The sequence below is a fragment of the Pomacea canaliculata genome, linkage group LG2 (genome assembly GCF_003073045.1).
Source record: "Pomacea canaliculata isolate SZHN2017 linkage group LG2, ASM307304v1, whole genome shotgun sequence".
Classification (NCBI taxonomy): domain Eukaryota; kingdom Metazoa; phylum Mollusca; class Gastropoda; order Architaenioglossa; family Ampullariidae; genus Pomacea; species Pomacea canaliculata.
In genome coordinates this window covers 21,916,130-21,938,450 of record NC_037591.1, presented here as the reverse complement: position 1 = coordinate 21,938,450, position 22,321 = coordinate 21,916,130, and the positions used below count along the sequence as shown (strand labels likewise).

The window sequence follows — 22,321 nt, the reverse complement described above, 5'->3', positions numbered from 1 at the left end:
AGTATCCCGATCACACGCACAAACAAATCTTTATAGCTGCATAACACAACTGTACTGCCATCTCTTTTGTACTGTAAGAAGCTGTTGACCCTGTACCTACCTGCACTGATTAGGATGAGTGCACTGAGCAAAGCCATCTCTGTCTCTGTAATGGCCATAGATTGAATGGACTTGATGAATTCAAATATCCTAGACATTAGTTTCTTTTCATCGTCATCTGAAAGTAGAGAAATTTTTTTTTATCAAAGCCTGAAAATTTAGATACTGAACCTGCACAGCACTATTTTGCTTTAGAAAGCTATTATTTTCATTGTTGTACAGCTAATGGCCAACATACCCAATTTAAAACATATTCATATTGAATTCATGTCCTTTACACAGATGTAATCACCAAAGTTTGTACTGCTGCATTATCAGCCACAATTATATGTACAAGTGGAGAATTTGATCAAATATGCATAAATCTCTGTATGCCTTTTTTGTACTTATATGAGTGAGAGAACTTCATTCACAATAGGCACAGAATGGAGGTAAATAATGCAGTTAAATTTTGTAACTAAACAGAAAGAAATAACACCTAAGTATATACAAAATTAAAAGGTGGTCAACTATAGGAACAGCATACAAGGGCAAAAAATGTATCTACTAAACTATCGGTTAGCTCTGGGTATAAAAAAACCACAGTGCAGGCATATGTACAAACAGCTACATTTTGCAGCCAAGAAAGAGAGAGAATGTGTGTGTGTGCACGCACGCATGTTATAAGAGATAAAGACTCACTCAGATTGCTGAAAACTTCCAATGGCAGAAAATGGTCACCAAAAATAATCCTGTTGGTTAATGGCTCAAACACACGACATGCTTGTAGAAGTGCCAGCTCAAAACTCCCTGTAAAGTGATGATACAATATAAAGAGGAAGGCAGGGCATGGCAACAAAACACAAGGAGGACAAGAAAAATGGTGAGAAAACAATCAACAAGGACACAGAGTAAGGGAAGCCAACATGGTGAGAGCAATTCTTGAAGACTGAAAGTTATCACAAAAAAGAAGAACATATTATTAGTCCACAAACCACTAAGATTAAAGAACGTGATGGTAATATTTTCAAAAATGTGAAGAGCAGTGAAAATGAAGAAATATTATTCATGGAACAGGCAGTGTCTATGAAAATTGCATCAAATACTGTAGCAATTAATGATATATGTTTTTACAATGCAGTTCTAAAAATCTGACAAGTTTTTGAAATATCAAATTCAATTATTTTATGACGCTTGAACATCTTGATATGTAAACAAGAAGTTACATTTGTGCTGTCAAAGGGGCATGTTTTAAATACTTTAAAGTAACGCACCAGCCTTTAATAGCATAATCTGATCATCCTGTGACAGGTCCATGAACCCTGGGATCATCTTGGCAAACTCAATGATGTGCTGCACTGCCATGGTGATTTTATCAGCAAGTTCCACCCATAGCTGCCGATGATTCTGCAAACCCATCACTAACATTATTCTTCTGTCACTAGCTCATCCAAAATTTCATCTCAGTTTAAGAAAAAAAATCTGATTGCCTCATTTCGCTGAAACCACTTGAAATATTTTCATTTACAGCTGAAATGCAAATCTGAGACAAAATATATTTACTAAAATAAAAATGCATGTACAATTTTTAAATATTTGAATTAGATGGAGTGCAACCTCAATGTTTTTTAAAAAAAATCTTTTTACCATAGATCTATATGCTTCCACAACCTCTTGCGCAACAGACTGTTGCTTCAGAGCCTCAATCTGTTCATTTGTGTACAGGCAAGTGCGAAGATGTGCCTCTGAGATGGCATTTCCCAATGTAACTGGCCACAAAAGACATGAACAAAGAAAATCTTAACACAGATTATCTCTGAGGTTCCACTTTACTAGACTTTGCTATGCCAAGTTTATTTGAGGAAAAAACCCCAGCATTAAAATGAAAAATTACGCCAGCTTTACACATCCAAATAAAAAAAGTTGATTAAATGAGTATCATGTGACTGTGCAGCTTGATTGTGGATGTGAAAATTAGTGTTTTACATTGAGCCAGCAACTAAGGATATTTTTTCACAGAAATGTAGATGGCTCTGTTAATAGATGATACATGCAAAAAGAGATGCATGCCCAAAACAAGATCAAAACCCAGGCCTAATCCTCACTGTATTGGCAACAGGCCATCCACGCAAACTGGGGGGGTTAAGAAAAAGGGAGACATGTTTGGAGCCACATTAAAAAACAAAAAATTTTTTTTCCATATACTAAGCAAAATTGACCCACCTGGATCCATAAGGTCAACAGCTCGAACTAAGGCAACAGGGTGTGGAGGAGATGTGGTTGGCGAGGTAACAGTTGTCTGGTAAGGCAACGCTCCAACGCTGCTGTTGCTAAGGCTGCCATTGTTGTTACTGGGCAAACCAGCACTACCTGATGATGATGGAGGAGAGTAGTCAGCCTGTGGGGTGTTGTCCATTGGAAAGGTATACCCATTCGTGGTGTATGGATACTGAGGGTTTGCAATCCTGATTATAGCAAAGTAAGAGTTAATAAATAAGCACCATGAGACAATTACATGTCTAGCCACTGATTATGGACGAACACTGAATATTTTTCACAGAAAACCAGAGATAATGAATAATCTATAATTATTATTCATCTGCATAATACTTTGTGGTAGTAGAAGGGAATGTGGAGGTAAGCTTCTGAACACAAACTCCATGATAGTTTTACTTCAGATCCTTTGATGGCAGAATAATACAGGTTAAACAAGACTTACAGATATAAGACAGAGCATATACTTCTGCCTTTGAACTCCTCTAGATGATTTGGAGGGAGGACTTTACAGTAAACAAAGGTAAAATAGGTACGAACAGACTAGGAAGAGTTGACTGGCATTGATGAATGGCCTGAACATTAGTAAATCAACCACTGAAAGACCATAAAAACGAGGTCCAGCACTGAGAAAAAGCCTGCAGATGAAGCAAGCGAATGGAAAAAGTGGACCAGAGGCTCACACACAGAGAAAGACCAAAGGTCATTCTTTTCCCAGCAGGGCCCTTGTCACAAGAAAACCTTTTTCTTTTCCTTCTCCATAACAGATATGCTTCACAAGAAACAACTAATAAAACTGTCAAATGTCTTCTGCTAAGCAGCACATCCCATCTGTATTCAAACCATTGTCATTATACCTTCTTCCTTAATGTATTAGAAAGTATCTAATGTCTCAAAGGTCCTTTTTAAAATCAAGTAACACACAAGCGTATCTATGATTTAAATCTGCTGTTGAAATTCTCCATGAATCTATAGAAGTGGTTTATTCAAAAAATTTAAAAAACCTCCAAGTTTTCTATAAGTTTCATTGGTTTCAAGGCTAAAAAAAATCTGGTGCATCTTTTAAGTATTTAGCTCTACAGATTTTTAGATACAAAATTTGGTCACAATGACCCATGCAAAGAACAGCCTTTTGTATCAGTGGTTCTCAAAAGTATTTCAGACCAAGGACCATTTCACTAAGGTAAAAAATATGGCATACCAACAAGGCCTAAAATCACTCTGTACTGTCAATTTCAAATTTAAATTGCCAGCATTTGTTTCATTACAATTCAAAACTTATTGTACTTTTGTGACAGCAGTAAATAATATGCTTGCATAAAATTACATACTTCTCTAAGTACACACAAATTAAAAATAAGTGCACTGTGTTACTATGGGTAACAGATGACACCGTTAAATGAAGAAATGCTTGCACTGTGATGTAAAGACTTAGTTGATAAGTGAGAGTTTTATGTGAATGAGCAAATGGGCATTGATAAAATTAAAACTTGTGTGCAATCAGTACTGGACTAATTAGCATATCTGGCGATTTAAACATCCCTTTGCTGACATATGATGACTGACAGCTGTGGACTTATGCATGTAACCCACAAGTGGTCTGCGGACCACCCTTTGAGAACCACTGTTTTAAACCATTATGATTAAAATTTCCCCATTTTACTGTTTTAAATCTGGTTATTTAATATTGTTAAACCATTTATTTTATTTGGTTCAAAAAAGTAAAAAAATATAGATTACGGTATAACAAATATTTAGAAATATTAGCTGGAAGAATTACACATTTGTGCAGATAAATCAGAAATATGTACTTGATCTGCCAACTAGTAACTTCATTCACTCTTCTTTTTTCACTCTCTCCGCTTCTTCTGACAAGAAATTATTACTTTTCAAATATACTTTCATCACACTTGAACACTGTAGATTTTCACCCCAATTAAAAACCATCTGCATTTAACTTGAATATGGCAATGAAACTGCCAAAAATATTGAATCCTTTAACATGATGTAAAACAAAAGTCATTTATAAGCAATTCCTTAAAGATTAAGAAATGACTTCTTGATGTTCTTATCTATAAAATTTAATTTAAAAACTTACGAATGTCTTTACGCTATTCTGAAAAAATAGTTATTTTTCAAAGCATTTAATGTAAACACTTGCTAATTTTAATATTATTTATACTACTGACATGAAAAACCTATTGCCATAGTAAAAGAACTCACAACTTTGATAGGAAGAAATGTTAAAGTCCAGACAGAGCTTTTAATCTGCAAACAAGGGGAGAAACCACTCAATGCAAGGCAAAAGGTTAACAAGCAAAACTGAACAAAACTTCCAATGAAGGTCTCACTAAACATCAACACCAAAGCCTCAAATGATATGCATCATAAATGCATGCCTGAGTGCAAGTGCACTTTCACACTTGAATGAACACAGTTTTGCACTAAACAAAAAAAAAAAATCCATAAAACCATGCCTGCTCATGCATGCACACACACATTTAGTAACAAGTTGTGTTTGAAAGAGAAACAGAAGGGAGAGAAATCCAGGATCTACAGCAAATCAAGCTTCCTTATACAGGAGATCACGAGATGCTTAGTACCAGAACGAATGCAAGGAACATCTAAACATTTTTCTCTAACACTTCCTTATTTATTTACACACATTAATATGTGTGTGTATATACACAATTTTGCTTCCTCTTGTATAATGTACAGTTTTATCCCTGTCATCTGGTTTACTTTCTCCTCCCCGATGATAACAGATGCACATATTGAAAATACTTCTTTTGTGAGGATTTATTAAATGCTATATAATGTTTCTTTAAGACCCTCTTTCCCCCCCCCTCTCTCAAAAAAAAAGATCCCCAGCACTCACAGTAAGACCACCTGAAACAATAATGCGATTTCATCATCTGACATAATTCAGAATTATATTAACTGAATGCATTAGCCTGTATGGAAAATACATTCTGCAACAAACTCTAATTCAGACACAGGTACATTTTTAGAAATTCCAGATTTTAAATTTAAGATATTTTGCCTAAATATTCTTCATAAGGACAGCTAACCATAAGCTGTTGGACACCTCCAAATGTGTAAATATTGATTTAGTTTAAAAGAAAAATGGTATGACTTAAGAATGAAAAGGACCATAGTGATGATGTGATGTAGCAGACAAAGGTGTACACTTACGTGTTCATCCACTGCAAGGAATTAATCAGTCTGAGAAATGACTCACCAATCTTTAGCACACTAAATGCAAATAAGCAGACAGACAGCCTGAAAATGCTGGGGTGTTTACTATGAAGTGGTCTTCTCTAGGCTCACCCATGAAATACCTTGTGCATATGAAATGCTTGCTCTAAGCTCCCAGCTTACTCTGCCTTCAGCTACAGTACACTCCACTGATCTGCTGCTACACAAAGCAGCAATCATATGATACCAGAAACCTTATTACTACAGTCTCCATATTGAATTAAAAATTTCAAAGCCACAAATTTCAAGCAATGCATATAGTTGCAACTTCTTCCTAGAAGGCAGCAGTCCAAGAGGTCAGCTTATGGCAAAGGCAGTCACAGTTGTCAACAACTAAAAGCTCGCCAAGCAAAGAAAAAACTCCACACCTCTGCAGCTGTTATGGCCAGAATCTAAACAGATAATTATTAAGCTTTCAGCCGAGTGTGGCAACTTTCCAAACATTCTAAAAGTTGCTTTTGGTGCAACATATTTGGCAATGTCTAACCAGGTTTTCATGTTTTTACCTTCATGCGGACTATGCAAGTGTGATATATTTACACTTGCAAATGATTGCATCTTGGCTGAATAATCAGGAAATACTTAAAAATTTAACTGCATATTTATAATCTGAAAGCATTTTGTCACTGTGTCATGTAAATCATTCTCTTCCCTCTCTCAAAAAAATTTTATTGGCCAAAATTAAGCACCAAATTTTCCTCCCCTCGTTTCTTTAGGTCACCATCAGTTAAAGCACAGTAATGCTGCTAAAATGAAAGCCACAAAAGTCTTCAAACATGCAAACACCATAATTCTATCATTGTCCGGCCATGCAGCAGCTGTCAGTTGTCAAGCTCATTTTAGATGGTTGACATGAACTGCCTCCAAGCTCAGAGTAAGACAAGTAACAAACAAAAAACAAAAAACAAAAAAAAACAAACAAACAAAAGAAAAAAAACTTAATCAGAAACATCAGCTAAGGAAAAAAAAAACCCCAGCAAGTGTGATTTCCTGTACTTAAATGTGGTAAATGTTTTCAGTGACGAGCCTTAAAGATAGCAATTACTCCCAAAAGGCTAAAACTAACAAGAATGTTAAGAACACTTAAATGACAATGGGCACATTAAGCTTGAAAAAAATTGTCAGCAAAATACTAGATTGGACACAATACTTCAGGACCCATCACAAGAGCTGGGTTTTTTTTTAATTGCTACAGGGTTAATGGCTTAAAAGACAGATGCGTGGTTTGAGCCACTTAATAAATCACATTGTGCTACACACCATTTCGAAGGATGGATACATGTATTGGTGATCAAGACTTATCATCTACATTTATTGCTGTTATCATCTTTCAAATGATTTCCGATTCCTGAAGCAGGAACAGAGAATGTATTAGAAGGCCATCCTGCCCAGTCCTACTCCATGTTGACGAAAGGAGTGGAGTGGAATTAAGGTTCAAATACAAACAGAAGTCATACCGCTCATCTTACAGTTTGAATACAAAATAAACAACCACATGTCTGAAAGTTTCCATGTCTTGGAAAGTACAGTGGAACCTCGGTTAGCGAACGCCTCGGATAGCGAATATTTCGGTTAACGAACAAAAATTTAGCAAAAATATGTCTGGATAGCGAACAAAATTTCGGATAACGAAAGCCACGTGAACCACACGTGACGACCAGCATTTCATGTCATCAAGCGCTCGAGACACAGTTACGATTAGTCGTTCCTTATCTATGAGCATCCTTCTTATTTAGTGATTTTTGTGCTTATGTTTAAGATAATCCTCATCATGGCTCCAATATTAAGAGCAATTAATAGCAGTGAGGTAATGACAGGAGCGGCCAACAAATAATTGAAAAAGGAAATGATTCAAAGTATGAAGGTGGCATGCGTCTGTCGGATATGGATGTGTATTACCGAAGAGTTTTACAAAAAGACAGAAGGAAACAGACCTGGACACGTTTTGTCTTTCCTCAAGCTCAGAAAAGGAAGTCCCCGATTTTATAATGTCACGTGCTCATGGAGGGGGATCCAAGCAGTAAATTCCACTATTTCCTCCCCACACCTGCTTCCAAATACGGTCGTCAAACACGGCGAGTTTTCTGATGTTTAATGCTTTTGTAATGTTTTTATGTTTATTTAATTTATTGCATTATAACTGTTCTCATTGAAAAGACAATACCTATATAGCCTGTAACTTTCAAATATAGCGAGTCACCAGGGGCTGGAAAATTAAATCTATTTCCTTTATTTCTTATGAAAAAATTTTCGGATACGAACATTTCGGATAACGAACAGCTTGCCGGAACGGATTAAGTTCGTAAACCGAGGTTCCACTGTAATGCACTTTTTTCATCTGCCATGTGTATTTTTAAGCAGGCACATTATGCTAAAAATGTAGTGTTTTTCCCTTTTATGGCAATTTGTTTATTTTAACCATCAAAATGGATCTACATGCATGCAGTTTTTTTTTTAGGATTGTGACACAACAATACAATTGGCAATAAAATGCATCTCTCTTTAAAAAAAAAACCAAGCAAACAGGTCAATAGAATCTTTCCTGTGGCACAGAGATTTTCCCCCATCAAGTTGCTGCAGCAAAAAGCAAACTGTAAGCTGTAATTAATCAATTTATTTTAAATTCCAATTTAAAAAGACTGTTTGTTAAAACTGTCATCTGCTTTTCATTTTTAATGTCCTACCCTGTGTCCTGAACTTTTCAAGTCACCAAGTCACCGTTTTACTATCAGACAAAATAATTCTGAAAAACTGCTAGAAGACTTTCTCTGTTATGTTTTTGTCTGTTCTAAATCTGTGTGAATTTAAATGTCGGAGAAAGTCCCTGGACAGACTAGAATCTCACCCCACTACCTTCCTCTCTATGACCACACTCTGAAAATTCTACACCATTCACAATTAGGCAAACCTATGCTGAGAAGCCAATGTGCCTGCAATGATATTCATACTTTTAGTGGGGCCTTTCTTTTCTTTTTATCATACATGACTAGTTAGACTGGATTTTTGGATGCAGACCTCACCGAGCGGCTCAAACCAAACACTGCTGAGAAGCAACCAAAAGAAGCTTACGTGGTATACTGACTGCTGTGAGGCAGAGGGGGAGAAGAGAAAGTTAAGGACCCAAGATCATCGCACCCATTCATTCGTGCCGCCTTCACCATCTTGGCTTCATCCTCCACTTTTTCTCTCTGTTTTTTTGACATCCGGCCAAACTTCACCGCTGTCAAGATTCAGAAGACAAAAGAAAACTTAAAGTTAAAATTTCAAGCATACATTTCTATATTTTCATTCGCCATTACTGCAAAAATCATCAGTATAATCATCTTCTTTTGTAGTTTTACGCTGCTATCAATGAATTAAAATATTTGCTTAGACACACTTGGAGCTATTTTGACTCAATCACTATAAAGCTTTATTTTCTTCCTCTAACCACCTCATACACCAGCTTCTTGGCTAGGAATGATTTTTAATTGATTTAACTTCAGATCTTCCTTTTCCAGTGTTGTTCGCTTATGTGTGTTTTCTTCGACTGCTGCCAAGCCGATTCCAATAAATGCTTTTTGTCAAGTCTATGTGCTTTGCTCTTTACCACACAAATAATAAATGTAATTCTTCAGATGGCTACGTTTCTAATTTTGCCAAATACTCTGTATGTTTTGCTAAATAAATTCTCTGCAAAGTACATCAGCAGCCTTTCTAAAGGAAAAGCTTTGTATACGTTACAACACTGCCTTACCATCTCGTGACATGCCCAGTGCCAGACATTTTTGCAGTCTGCAATACTGACATCGATTTCGATTTACTCTGTCGATGACACAGTTTTTATTTCGTGGACACTGGTAGTTCACTGGGCCTGACTGTGACCGTCTAAAGAAACCCTGCACACAGACAGCATCTGTTCCACAGTCTACAGTCAACTGGATGTAAAAAAAAGGACTGACATCACATTTTTAATGCAAGCATTAAAATTTATGAAAGTTCTTCTATGTTTCCTTCAAATGTAATGGTGTAATCTTGTGACTGCTCCATGTCAAAACATCTGCAAAATCAATAACGATAAAGTGGTCAACAAAGTACAAAATAATAGTGTTTCTTTGCAGGTTCCTGCCATGACTATTTCGCTCAACTTCTCTTCCCCTACAGATCGCTCTTCATTTGACGACTATATGCTCTCTATCCCTATCACCAGAACAACCATTTATGGCCACCGGATTTTTAGTTACTGTGCTGCAAAAAAGTGCATCTCTATTCTCTTCCATATCCAACATCTACACACAATCGAATCCTTTACATATCTGCTTCATGAGCATTACTTCTTTACACCAATCAACATAGCTGTCAACAGTCCTGTCAATAGACTCATCCTTTTGTCTTTCTCTGCTGATTTATGACATTCACCATCCTTATAGTTTGTTCCTTGATCCCTCTTTGTGTTTGTCTTTTACCATCTGTCTGCATAGTTGTTTTTCCTTCCATCCTTTATGTTCTCCGTGTCTCCTACTTGTCTTAAGTGAGGAGCATGCTCCTTTGTGAATGTGATTATGTGCTATATAAATCACACCTTTAATATTACTACTTAAATCTCCCTTCAGGCATGCACACATTTTCACTCAGCCAATGAGTTGTCATATCTATGTGTCTAAAATGTTCTGTAAAACATCCACAAGACTGCAGATATGGACAGCCCATCAACTGCTACAACTTAATTCTGACCCGTTAGTTTGAAGAAATTCTCTGATCTTGATGTAAAATATTTTGAAACAGGATCCTTCCATCTCAAATCTAGCATGATCTTCTAAGCTTCACCAAAGATGCGTAGAAGCATCATCTCAAGTACACCCATGGCAACTAACCTGCTTTCATTGCCAAGTATCAGATATCAACCCCACTAACTTTCCTCTTAAGTAATGACAAGACAGAAAGTACTGTGAAGTTTACAACCACAAAGCAAATCTTTGCCATACCTTGCATCCTTCACAGGTGATGACCCCATAATGGACACCAGATGATTTGTCCCCACACACCTTGCATGGTATTACTTCTATTTGTGCTGAAACAGAGAAGCCAGCATTGACTTAGCTGAAAGTTTTAGGCATTTTTTTTTAAGAAAAGAGAATACTTTTAAGTTCCTTCTGCCACTAAACTTATTCTCAAACTTACACTACGCAGCAGCTATCGGTCACTAGTTGCCCTTCTACCACGAAGCTTCAGCATCTGACTACCACACCCTAACCCACTTCCATGCAAGAATGCATTCTCTCAACCCCCTTTCCTCTCCCTCCCTCAGTTTCTCACACACACCCCAGTTCTGCATCACTCACTTTCATCAGGTAAAACTACCCACTACTGACTGAACACAAACATGTACATGCTTATAAACACACAAGGTACCATCAAGCAACAGTGTAATCAGTGCAAAATTCATCTCTAACCTGAAAACAGCTCCTGCAAAACCTACAACAGTCCTACTTTAGTTCTTGTCATTTTTGTTCTGTTCCACACTACCCTCTCTGGTTGAATGAAATATGGTCCACAGGAACAGAAGTGTTTGATTCTATGCTAGTGAAAGAGCTGAGATGAAGTGTTTCTTTTTTTTTTTTTGGCATCTCTTGTAGTCAAGCCTCTGTTTTTCTCTAACCCTCACCCCCTTACCATCATCACCATATTGGTACTTCGGAACCAAATGTATTCAATCCCATATTTGTCTTGGCATCTTGGCAAGACATGACCATTTATATATATATATCAAAGCATACAAATTCCGTGACAATTTTAATTGCTTTCACTTGATTTACATCTTTCTTAGCAAATTTAAACACAATAGAAAGAAAAGAGTGTCTATAGGACAATAAGGTTTCTAATTTACAACTCTTAAAATATTAAGGACTCTAGGAACAAGCTTTCTCTCTAATTTTGCTTTAAATAACAATGTGGGGAAGGGGGACTGGGGGAAAAAGTGTTCTAGTAGGTCTTTAACTCAATGGGATCTCTTTCCAGTAAAATGTCTGTCTACTACAGGTCACATTTTAGCCATAAGAAAATAAAAATAACTAAATTTCATTAAAATAATTGAAAAGGAAATTATACTATCAAATTAAGTAGAAATTAACTGTTTATACTGCACACAAAAGTGTATTTTGATCTTATAAGAAACCCATAATGGCTTTTCAAAAATCTGTTTGAAATGTGTGGCCACAATGAAATTTTGTTACACATTTTAAAAAGAAATTTAGTTGCTTTGTCACTTTTTGTGAATGAAAATTAACATGAATGAGATAAAATATAGGTTTTACAGTAATTCTGATAAGACTTTGCCAAACAAAACTTTCAAATGTGGAATATCACCACCTATAGACATGTTTTGCTTATTTGTCATACAGGATTTATATTTCAAAAAGGGTGGATATCTTCAGAAACTACTGTTACAAGGGCTAGTTTTGCAGTATGATGATACTATATTTCAGGATTCTGCTCGCATGTTTCCTATAGCTTAATGTCTACCACACCTACTGCTACTCAGAAAGCTAACAATTATAAAAACCCTCCCTTCAGCTCACTGGCCTCCTTTACAAGGCGTCTCCCCCTCTTGTTTCCTACACCCAAAATATCTAACAAGCCACTTATCTCCTCAGACTTGCACAGTTCAGAGTGATGTACTGTGCATGCTTGACAGTCTGACTGATCACACAAACAATTAAGTAGCCTCCCACCCCCACCCCAAATCTCACTACTCAGCCACCCTATCAAATACTCAATCTTGCCTGCTTTCAAAATTATCGATGCTTGACACTGATTGCCACCAGAAAATCAACTTTCTCAAAGCTATACAAACCAAACATTGTCTACAAGCTTCTCGCATAAAAAAGAAATAATGCAAAAAAGAAATTTGGTTTGGATTGAACAACTGATGGGGATTTGCACACACACACAAAAAAAGAAGCACTATCTCCCGCACACACAAGAGTGCGAAAGCACGTAAAAGCAGTAAATTGTACTCTCACCTTCCTAGCAGCCCTCAGAAACTATTCAATATAGGTTAAGGCAATGTATTTTTATCATGAGGCCTAATTAAAATTAGTGCTATGAATAGATAGCTTCAGAGCACACGTTTTAAATTTGGTTTATCTATGAAGCCAGTCTTCAGACTTTCATTTTCATCTGTTGTTCTAAAAGTGCCTGGGATTATAGACTACTCTGCCTACAAACCCAAACAATGCTGGTCTGCCTATACCTGAGGCTGACCTAATCCAGGTCAGCTGACTGGCTGCTTGACCTGTTTCCTACCCACTATGACCCAGTTCTATGCCCACTGCAGCAAAAGCTGTCAAAGTAAGCACACTAGCTTAGGAAAAGGTACAAAAGCTGAAGAGGGCTGTAGGGTTAGCCTGGGTACTGGGCACAAGTGCTCAAAAATTAAAGAGGAAATAAAGGTGAGTGAATGCATGTGAGATGCAACTTGTTTAGTCCCTTCCAGTTGTTCTATTGCTGCTATTTTTTTAATCATGGGAGAATCTACTTCTTTGAATTATCTATTTTATAAATGTGCCAAAACAGCTCTGCTACTCTGTTGCAACCATCAGAGTTCCATCAGGTATTAACAGACACATACTTCTTATGGCTGCAGTAATATGTAGGAATGCAATGATACTGGAAGTAACAACAAAATCTAAACTCTACATGTAATACAGGTACCAATAGTAAATGAATTGTTCTAAGCAGCATTTTCAACATCTGTTAACTCGGTCACAAACTTTAAAGAGAAACTCTTGAGGAATAACTTGGAGTAAGCAGTTATGAATGTAAGGCTATTCCTTATCTGAGAAAGTCATGTTTGATTTTCTATTCTCTTGTGTTACATGATACTAGTTAAAACTGTAATTAATTTGACAGTTGTGATAAATTATCATTCTCTCGATGTGAATGGAAAAAACTGGTTGTGTGAACTTGAGATTATTTCTACTGTATCTCACTCAAAAAATTACTTTCAAAAATTTTTTGGGACCAAGCACATTTCCACTTCCTTATAATTCAGACACACAAAACATGGGGATATGTTGTTTTAGAACAGCATAGTGAACTTTTTTCCAAATAAATTTGAACCGATACTGATAAGCTTGGCATTAATGGTCTTAAACTATCAAGATCTATACCATAAACTTCAGCCAGTGTATACAAAGTAATAAAATTAAAATAATTTCAAAATCATACTGATTGTATATTTGTAAAACACATTTTAAAGATCCGTTAAAAACTGGCAAAAATACATCTGTCTTTAACAAGTCCCTTGTATTAATCTGGAAAGAGTTAATCTGATCGAAAATTTTACACTCAGCAGGTTATACATAAAATCCTGAATTTTGTCAATCCCTGTGTGTATATATATATATCACTTTTGAGTACAAAGCTAATAACAGTAATCAAGCACTGAAGTGTCAATAGGTGATGGGAAAAGGTGACTGAAACAAATGAAATATTCAATATTAAATAAATAATACTAAATTGCTCAGCAGATCAATTTTACATCTCTTTACAAAGTGTATCCTTAATTTTGTTTTCCTTAATGTACATGCAACGAAGCTTGTCAAAACTGTAAGTATGCAGTGGGGACGTGCTTATTCTACATTGCTAAAAAAAAAAAGACTTGGAAGCTAGACAGTAACACTGGACATCTTCATTATCAAAACAACATTCTATAAAAGCAGGTAGCTGGGCTGAGGATGGGGCTAGATAACAGTGTCTACAAATGCTCTCTGAACAGAGAGTGCCTGTCCTTGACTGGATCTCAGGATTGCCTTTAGGCTGGTGAAGATGTTACTAAACTTTACCCAAATCTAGGAAACCATTTCTCTTGAGCTTCATCCTTTTTATTTCTTCAAAGCCTTGTACAGAAAGCAAACACATCCATTCTTTCTCACACATGCACACGAGTGTGTGGTGCACACTCTCTCATACTGAGGGTGAAAAGAATGTGGTGAGGAAATGCAGAAAAGTTTTAAAAAAATGATGTTTCTCAGACAAAATTCACTATAGGGGAACTTATGGAATGAAAGGAATTACCAGTTACTACTATTGTAACTTAAAAAAAAATTCTATTTCCCTTTGTTCACTTGCAAACAGCAAGCACAGGGTAGACAGGGTCCTTTCCTTTCCAGCGCTGCAAAATTTCTTATAGGTGGATCTTACTAATACTATATCCCTGACCCCAAACAAACAGCAAAAAAAGAAAGCACCACATACCGATACTCTCACACCCACACCGAACTCCTGCGTAATTATTACTAGTGCAAAAGTGAGCAGAAAAAAATATCTGGAATCCTCACATCTCACATACTACCCTTATTAATAATACTATTATTAGCTAAACTCTGGCAAACCTTAAAAGTGGGGAGAAGTGGCAGAACTTTAGTGCTCACAGCACTTTCCATCATAAACGTTTTGCAAACAAAATCTATTTTCTAATATGAGATATATAAAAACAATACGGGTCAAATATGTAATACCAATCATGACACATCTTCAAGTTATAGCACTTTTTTCCCTGGACAAAAATCTTCACCTCAATAAAATTATGAATAGGTGCTTTAGCACCCAATTTAAAATGTCTATGCTGACAAATAATGTTACTCTAATGGCAAAATTTGCTAAATGAATTTCATGATGCCTGCTTAACATGATAAAGAACCTACTATAGGGAAGAGTAAATTTCTCAACCTCCACCTTACTGGTTATAAATACTATTGATCTAACATGTGATTTCAAATTTGAACCTTCCACTCTCTTTCAAAACTTTCTTCACTAATCTCTGCAAAGCTTTACAAAAATGGAGCAAATAAAAAATTACGAGAAAGTTGTACATTTCCACTAAAAACAGCTATGAGATGACTCTATACCAATGGTCATTAGACCTCCCACATACCAGTGGAAGACAACTGCTAATGCCTTCAACTTAACCAAGTCTGGGGATAAAATAATTTACCATAAGAAAGAATACTAAAGAAACAGCTGATTTTTAAATTTAACAGGAGAGGACATATTCTTACACAAATGATAGTATGAATTATTTAGACACTTAATACATGCATCTAACAGTTAAGCAGAATAAGCAAGCTTAAAAAAATGGGGGGAGGAGAATCTGTGATGGGCCCGTTACTCGTGCAACAGAGACACCACTAAAAATACCAAGTAAATAGACATGTACAGCCACCCCACTTCCAAAGTCCTACTGATTATTTTACTCTAAGATCCAATACAATATTTAAAGGAAAAACTTGCAGGCAAAGGTGTTAATTAACAATATATTCAATTTACAAGCATTAAGAGCAATGAGCCGTGGTGGGGGCAATGACATGCATCACAATTAAGGGCAGAACATAACTCTTTTACAGTGCAACTGTGTTAACCTGTGATTGATGAGCATGCAGTTTCTGTGGCTTGGAGAAAAGAAGCCATTCATAAGATCCACAAAAAATGCACTTCAGCCCAATATCAGTTACCACAACAAAGGAGTCTATTATAACACAACCTTAGTTATGACTGCTGCGACACTATTCATGAATCACTCATTCTAAAGGCATTTAATTTTGACTCAACTTTGAAAGAAGTGTAAATTTATTGCAGATTTTTAAAAAGCGATTCTGAATTCTAGCTATGAGCAGATATATTCTGGACTTCTAAATTATATAGAAAACATTAAAAAAAATAAGTAAGTTCAGTTGCTCTCAATCTCTTTCTCACACACACAAATGAATGAGAGAGAAAACAAAGAAACTTATGATAAAGTGCTCCTCTAATGCAAGAACATGTGCTCAAGACAGCTAATGAATATTCATGTGGCAGAAGATTCAAAGTGAAATGCTCATCAACAACTAGACTGAGGCTTGCACATAATTTACTCAACTACTTATTCTGAGTTGTTAAATGCTCAGACACAGAACAAGTATTTTCTTCAACAGCAACCAAACAGAAGCCATAAGGGAAATTAAAAAAATAAAATGTCAGGTGTAAAAATACTTTCATTTGGACACATTAACATTGCTGGAAGACAAAAAAAAGGCAAGCGAAAGCTAAAGTTATTATTTATTCACCTGGAGAATGCTGCTAATTGGCTACCTCCTCAGAAAAAACTTACAAATTATTGATCGAAAACAAACCTCTTTGCCTGTCTGAAATCACCACAGTATATTATTTTTTCAGTCACCGCAGCAACTGGGTGATTGTGGATACTGTTTTGTTAATCCTATTCAAGACAACAGCTCAATGATTTCTAGCTCCATTTAAATAACAACGACCTGGTCAAAACCATAAATTGCCTTATGCATCACAAGAGGCATCAGAGGAGTATATTAATACCTGCACGCACGTGGCCGCTACCAATTTTTTTAAAAAAACCTGAAGACCATAAAACAAAGCCTCTTGTACTATTTACAACAAAAGTGGCGCGCGAAGGGCATAATACCCAATAATTATGCAATCTGTGGAGTTTGGTGAAGTTATAAATTAGTGGGCACCCTCAAAAGCTGAGGGCACCGTAAATACTTAATTTCCCTGGCAGAAATGCTTCAACTTAAAGTTACCAAACACAATAAGCACAATTTCATATAAATGTAGTTAACTATCTGTATAAATTCATGAACTTAGGTAAAATTAAGATTAAATGTGTGTTAAGAACAACAAATTTACATCCTTCCAGTTTTGCCAGCACCGAGCTTAAGCTCTTCTTGGCATATTTCTGTCTATTCTTTCCCAGTAAAATTTCACCAAAACCACTTGTTCTATTACAATTCTGATCTTGAGAATAAATTACTGGAATGAGATCACACATTAGCTTGCCTCTTCTGATACCTATTCTTATTATAACACTTGTAATAAGGTAATGAAAGAACCATCAAAAGCTAGGAAAGCAGCATTCCATTTGCAACCTAATAGTTGGTCAGATGCTTACATGATCCTTTAAAATTTTACAGCAATATCTGGTGTAAGGTGTCCAGCTCACCAACTGTTACTAATATCCAAGTGCTAAGTCACCTGCTAAATTAACCCAAAGATTAAAATCCTCAGCTTATCAAATTTTTCATTTCACTCTACCCATACTTTAAAAAGATGGAAGTATCATTTATCCTTAAATGTCCTCATTGTTTTAATACATGGAAATGAAGTGTCAGTGGGCATGTAGCAGGTGACACTGCTAATGTCTGCGGTGCTGTTCAAAATGAAGCTTGAAGATCTTTTATGATTCTTACCAAATTCTTAACAGCAACTTTCTGACAGATTAAATAAACTCATTTTTAGTCACTGTCAATCATGTATCTACCTAAAACTTAAGCTGGTAACAAAAGCAGTCTATATATAGCTTTTCCTTCAATTAAACCGGTAAAATAAAGAAACTGTCTGTAGTTGTTTGAGAGCATGCACTTCACGTGTGCAGGTCTGCTAAAACTAGCGCTCCATACAATGAATTATCAGCATGATATACAGCACCTTATCTGTGGTGTCACCTTATGCTTAACCACAGCGCGTACTCCTGTGCTCTTAAGAAATCTGCTGTGCACATGTTAATCTCACACAAGACTTATAATTTTTTTTAAAAGTCAACATGTGTGTGGCAAGAAAACTGCTTTGCGTACTTTCATACTCGCGGTATGTGTACTTTGAACAAGGAACGATGATCTCTGCTACACCCCTTGTACCCCCGTCCCCATAATGCTTGCCAATAAGTTTTGTAGTTATGTAAAAGGTTGGTGTATGGAAAAGCGAACACACTTTCCTGCTGACAATATGTGTGCATGTGGGAAAATAAATACTCGAACGCTAATAGAAGTGGGGGAAATAAGCTTAAAACTAAGACGTACACAACGTTAAAAGTATATCTACACATACACACACTCTCTATCCTTCAACCCCCTTTTTCCAATAAATAGTCTCGTCTATCATCTGAAGGCAAAGTTCAAATATTCGTTGTTTATCTACATGTTTGTTTCACGGTGTTCATGTCAGCGTTCATTTCATATGGTTTTTCACAGTATCTTCTCTGTTTATTGGCAACCTCGTTGAAATCTGGCAGTTATGTGAATTATTTGATCCAAATCGAAAAACAGTTTTTAAAAAGTAATGCGATGTGGCTGATGCTATGTAAAGGGGGTGTAAGGTTTGCCTCCAGCTGTAAAGTTCTTCCAAACGACTAGCTTCGTGCACGCATGTAGAAGATACATACATTCACATAGCAAAATCTGAGGAGTAATGGGACTCGTGCAACTTTGCAACAAATCAAGGGATGACTCCATCAGCTTGCCTGAAAATTTTAAGGCCTGAAAGAAATGATCTCGCTAGATTTCTCTTCAGAGAACCACTAACAGCTTGGTTAAGCGACGCGCTATGCTGCATGATCGCTTTAGCGCCATTTTATCTCTCCTGAACATATCAAGAAAGCATTCACGCATTCGCTCAAACACTGACAAACATGAGAAAGGGTTCCCCCAAGCACACTTACCTTTCATATTGGCTGACATCCTTTCAGAACCGCATTCGTGAATTTAACCTAAATTCGCCGATTCGGCCTCAATATTTTGCTAACTTCGGAATGGATCTTCCATGGGCCGGATAAAAATAGCACTCTGGACTACTTTAGGTCACGTTTACAACTTCCAAATATTATCATGACACTGCCTTCCGCACGTTTTCTGCACCTCACAATCCGTTCATCCTGCGAAATGAACAAACGATCCTCATTAGTGTACAATATCAGCGTATCAGAGGTGAATTTAACTGCGATGATTGAAGCAGCGAACACTGACCTATATGCTAAATAGTGGACTATTTTACCACATTGGCGTAGGAGGACGCAGGGAAACCCGACCTATTTTTCTGGTGTGACCGCTCGTCGAAGCAGCGCGCCTCGTGCAGCTCGCGTTACGAGCAAGTGGTATTTTTAATATGAGAATCATTGAGAGGTTATTTTCTTGCATTTCTGCCAGCTGATTGCTAGCAGCACAACAAAACGGTTTTACTTAAGCCTCAGATTTTTTTAAGTTTACTTTTTACGGCATAACTCGTGCAGTTTCCTTTCCTTTTGTACAACACTGAACGTACGTTGGAAAATTCACAGCAGCACACATATATTTTAAGAGGACTTGTAATGTTATTTGCATATATATATATATCAGATTATTTATTCGTACCAGACTCATATTTGAAATGTTGAATTGTTCATTCAATCAAGCGTCAAAAAACTCAGATTTTGTTTGTTTGTAAAATGCGAATGCGATAACTTTTTTTAAAGGGTAAAGGGTTAAATAGTCTTTTATATATTACACACTTGTATATATATATAGCTCTCTTTTTCTCACAAACCGGTTTAAGGTGAAAGAGGAGAATTGATACCTACCACTGGTAAAGAAAACGCTCCCCGTTTTGTGTTTCCACACTGTGAAAGATGACAGCAGTGACAGAGATAATAGCCAAACGATTCTTTCCCTGGCATGACGTGTTCACGATACTGCAGTCCGATAAAGATGGACAAAGAATTAAACGTGAAAAATTCGCAGGAAAGCCTAAAGCTAGCCAAGTGCCCTCCAACGATCTTCAACACGAGCCCATACTAATGGTGTTTTAATGACACGTTTGCGAGTGTAAACATCTTTGGGAATAGAATATATGATGTTGACACAACGCATCTTATTCAGAAATAAAGTAAAAAAAATGGATTTTCATGATATTTTTATTTTGTGCATCTGGTCGATAGCCACGACAGGCATTCAACAAGAAATGACGGCGCTGGTGAAAATAAACCATTCGTTAGTTCTTTAGTGATTACTCACAAAGATGCAAAGACGAACGAGAGAATATTTTAATTGGAAAGTTAAGTCCAGTGTTTGTGGCTGTCTGTCCCTGTTTTATATTTGCAAGCAATATGCAAGATACATAAAGATTGCACATGCCTCGCGCATCGCATTCAGTGAGAGAGAAGTTAGTAAAAGCTTATCCTCAACCCACTATCTAATAACTCGAGTAACATGTAGATAAGAGAACGAAACTTTAACTTCAGTCTAGGTTCGTTTCGGGTTGAGAATTAAGAAATCACATTTCATCAGATGACCTTTGAAGGTTTTCGCAGATATTAGTGAAGTGCATCTCTCTGTCACGGGAAGAGTAATGAGAGATAATACCTGTAATTCCAACAGTGATATTTCGCAGATGTTACACTAAACGAACTCTTTATATAAAAAAAAATTTCATAGTGATTGTAAACACCTAAAAGGGTCTGGCATTATTACACCTGTATCTGCAATCGAGCAGTGAAATCGAGTAGAGCCAAACAATTGCCAAAAAAACAACCGCAACAGCAACTATTGATGCCTCTCAACTATGATGTGGTTCAACCGACACACGGGTACAGCAGACCGTTTGTGCGCATAATGCAAGTGCAGGGTGAAAGATATAAGACCGGGAAGGAGGGGAAAGGGGGAGAGAAGGCGAAGTTTCTGAGGGCGGTGATATATTTCATTTCCAAAATTATTTAACCGCTCAGACGAAGTATATGGATCCCAACATTAAAAAAAAAAAAAAAAAAAAATCAGTTTACTTTTGTCAACAGCTTGTACTCATATGTGCTTATACGGCCAGTGTCGGGTATCTCTACCCGAAACAGAAATGAAAGCAAATGTTGACACAGTCAGATTGTTCTTGTGTGTAAAATATTGTAGACCAGCTGTCACGCGTGCTTCCAGAACAGGTTTAGCAAAGTATAAACCAGATCCCATTTTTTAAAGGGCAGGCAGCGGTGGTCGTTATCGCAGTCGAAGTTGGATTTGGATGTTTAGATGTTGTACTTCACGTTAAATAACGGAGAAGAGGGAGAACGACCACATCGCGCAATTCGCGGAGAAAAACAGGAAGCTAGAGTTCATATTTTGTTTGGTCTGGTTCAAACATCGGTTTTTAATGCCGAGAGATGTATAGGCTCTAATGCGTGCTACTCTTGCTCTCTCTCTCACACACACACACATGCTCACACACACGGAAGGAGTGTAGGGGAAGGGAGGCATAGAAAAAGCATATCTTAAGATAAAATAGTGACAGGTGTAGCAATTATGATACCAACTAAAATTATTAGCAATTAGAATCAATAATTAGAAATTATAATTAATTACTAATTGAAAGTTCTGGTTTAGAACATCTACATTATCTTAATGAATAATGATGGTGAATACTTTAAGATAGTTATTTTTCTTACAGACCATTAACTTTCATTTTTCCTATGTCTTAAAATAATTTAAAGAGTACTGAACAATAAAGTTTGGCATAAAATAGAATAACGGTACCCTTTGTTTTCTCACAATGCGGAAAAATTAATATCTAACTGTTCAGAGATGCCCTGGGTCAAGCGTTCACTCTCTCCCTCCAAGTTTACTAATCTTTCTTGCAATCATGCAGAAGAAAAAAAAAATCGTTCAATTTCTAATGCATACAACGATAAGGTTTTAATAAAAGATAAATAGATTTTCTATTTTGTCAAATGTTAGATAATTTAAACACGTGTTCGCTAAGGATTTAGAACATTCGCCTGTTATTCACAATTAGAATGTAAGCGAATTTAGCTTCAACCTTAATTTTAAAATCCGTTGTGTTCTTGTTGTTGAAAGACATCAAGTACAGCTTGTATCCCATAAAATATTTTAGAATGTTTGAACTGCACACACTGTTTCAAACGTTTCAG

The 22,321-nt window shown here is 36.5% G+C and overlaps 1 protein-coding gene across 2 annotated transcripts in view; it reads right to left on the bottom strand.

The window, feature by feature from the left end:
* Positions 1 to 19,427, bottom strand: part of LOC112557001 (probable nuclear hormone receptor HR3) — a 33,436-nt gene extending 14,009 nt beyond the window's left edge. Inside the window, exons 1-9 of one of the 2 annotated variants that reach the window (XM_025226557.1) lie at positions 19,097 to 19,427; positions 10,575 to 10,660; positions 9,347 to 9,488; positions 8,746 to 8,830; positions 2,302 to 2,543; positions 1,726 to 1,847; positions 1,353 to 1,485; positions 781 to 888; positions 101 to 217 (exon numbers count right to left, since the gene is read on the bottom strand). In XM_025226557.1, the coding sequence (XP_025082342.1) occupies positions 101 to 217; positions 781 to 888; positions 1,353 to 1,485; positions 1,726 to 1,847; positions 2,302 to 2,543; positions 8,746 to 8,830; positions 9,347 to 9,488; positions 10,575 to 10,660; positions 19,097 to 19,115 (1,054 nt within the window). In that variant the 5' untranslated portion in view covers positions 19,116 to 19,427. Of the gene's footprint in view, positions 1 to 100; positions 218 to 780; positions 889 to 1,352; positions 1,486 to 1,725; positions 1,848 to 2,301; positions 2,544 to 8,679; positions 8,831 to 9,346; positions 9,489 to 10,574; positions 10,661 to 19,096 lie in introns of both variants that reach the window. The other variant, XM_025226556.1, reaches the window with a different exon arrangement.
* Positions 19,428 to 22,321: the final 2,894 nt, after the last annotated feature.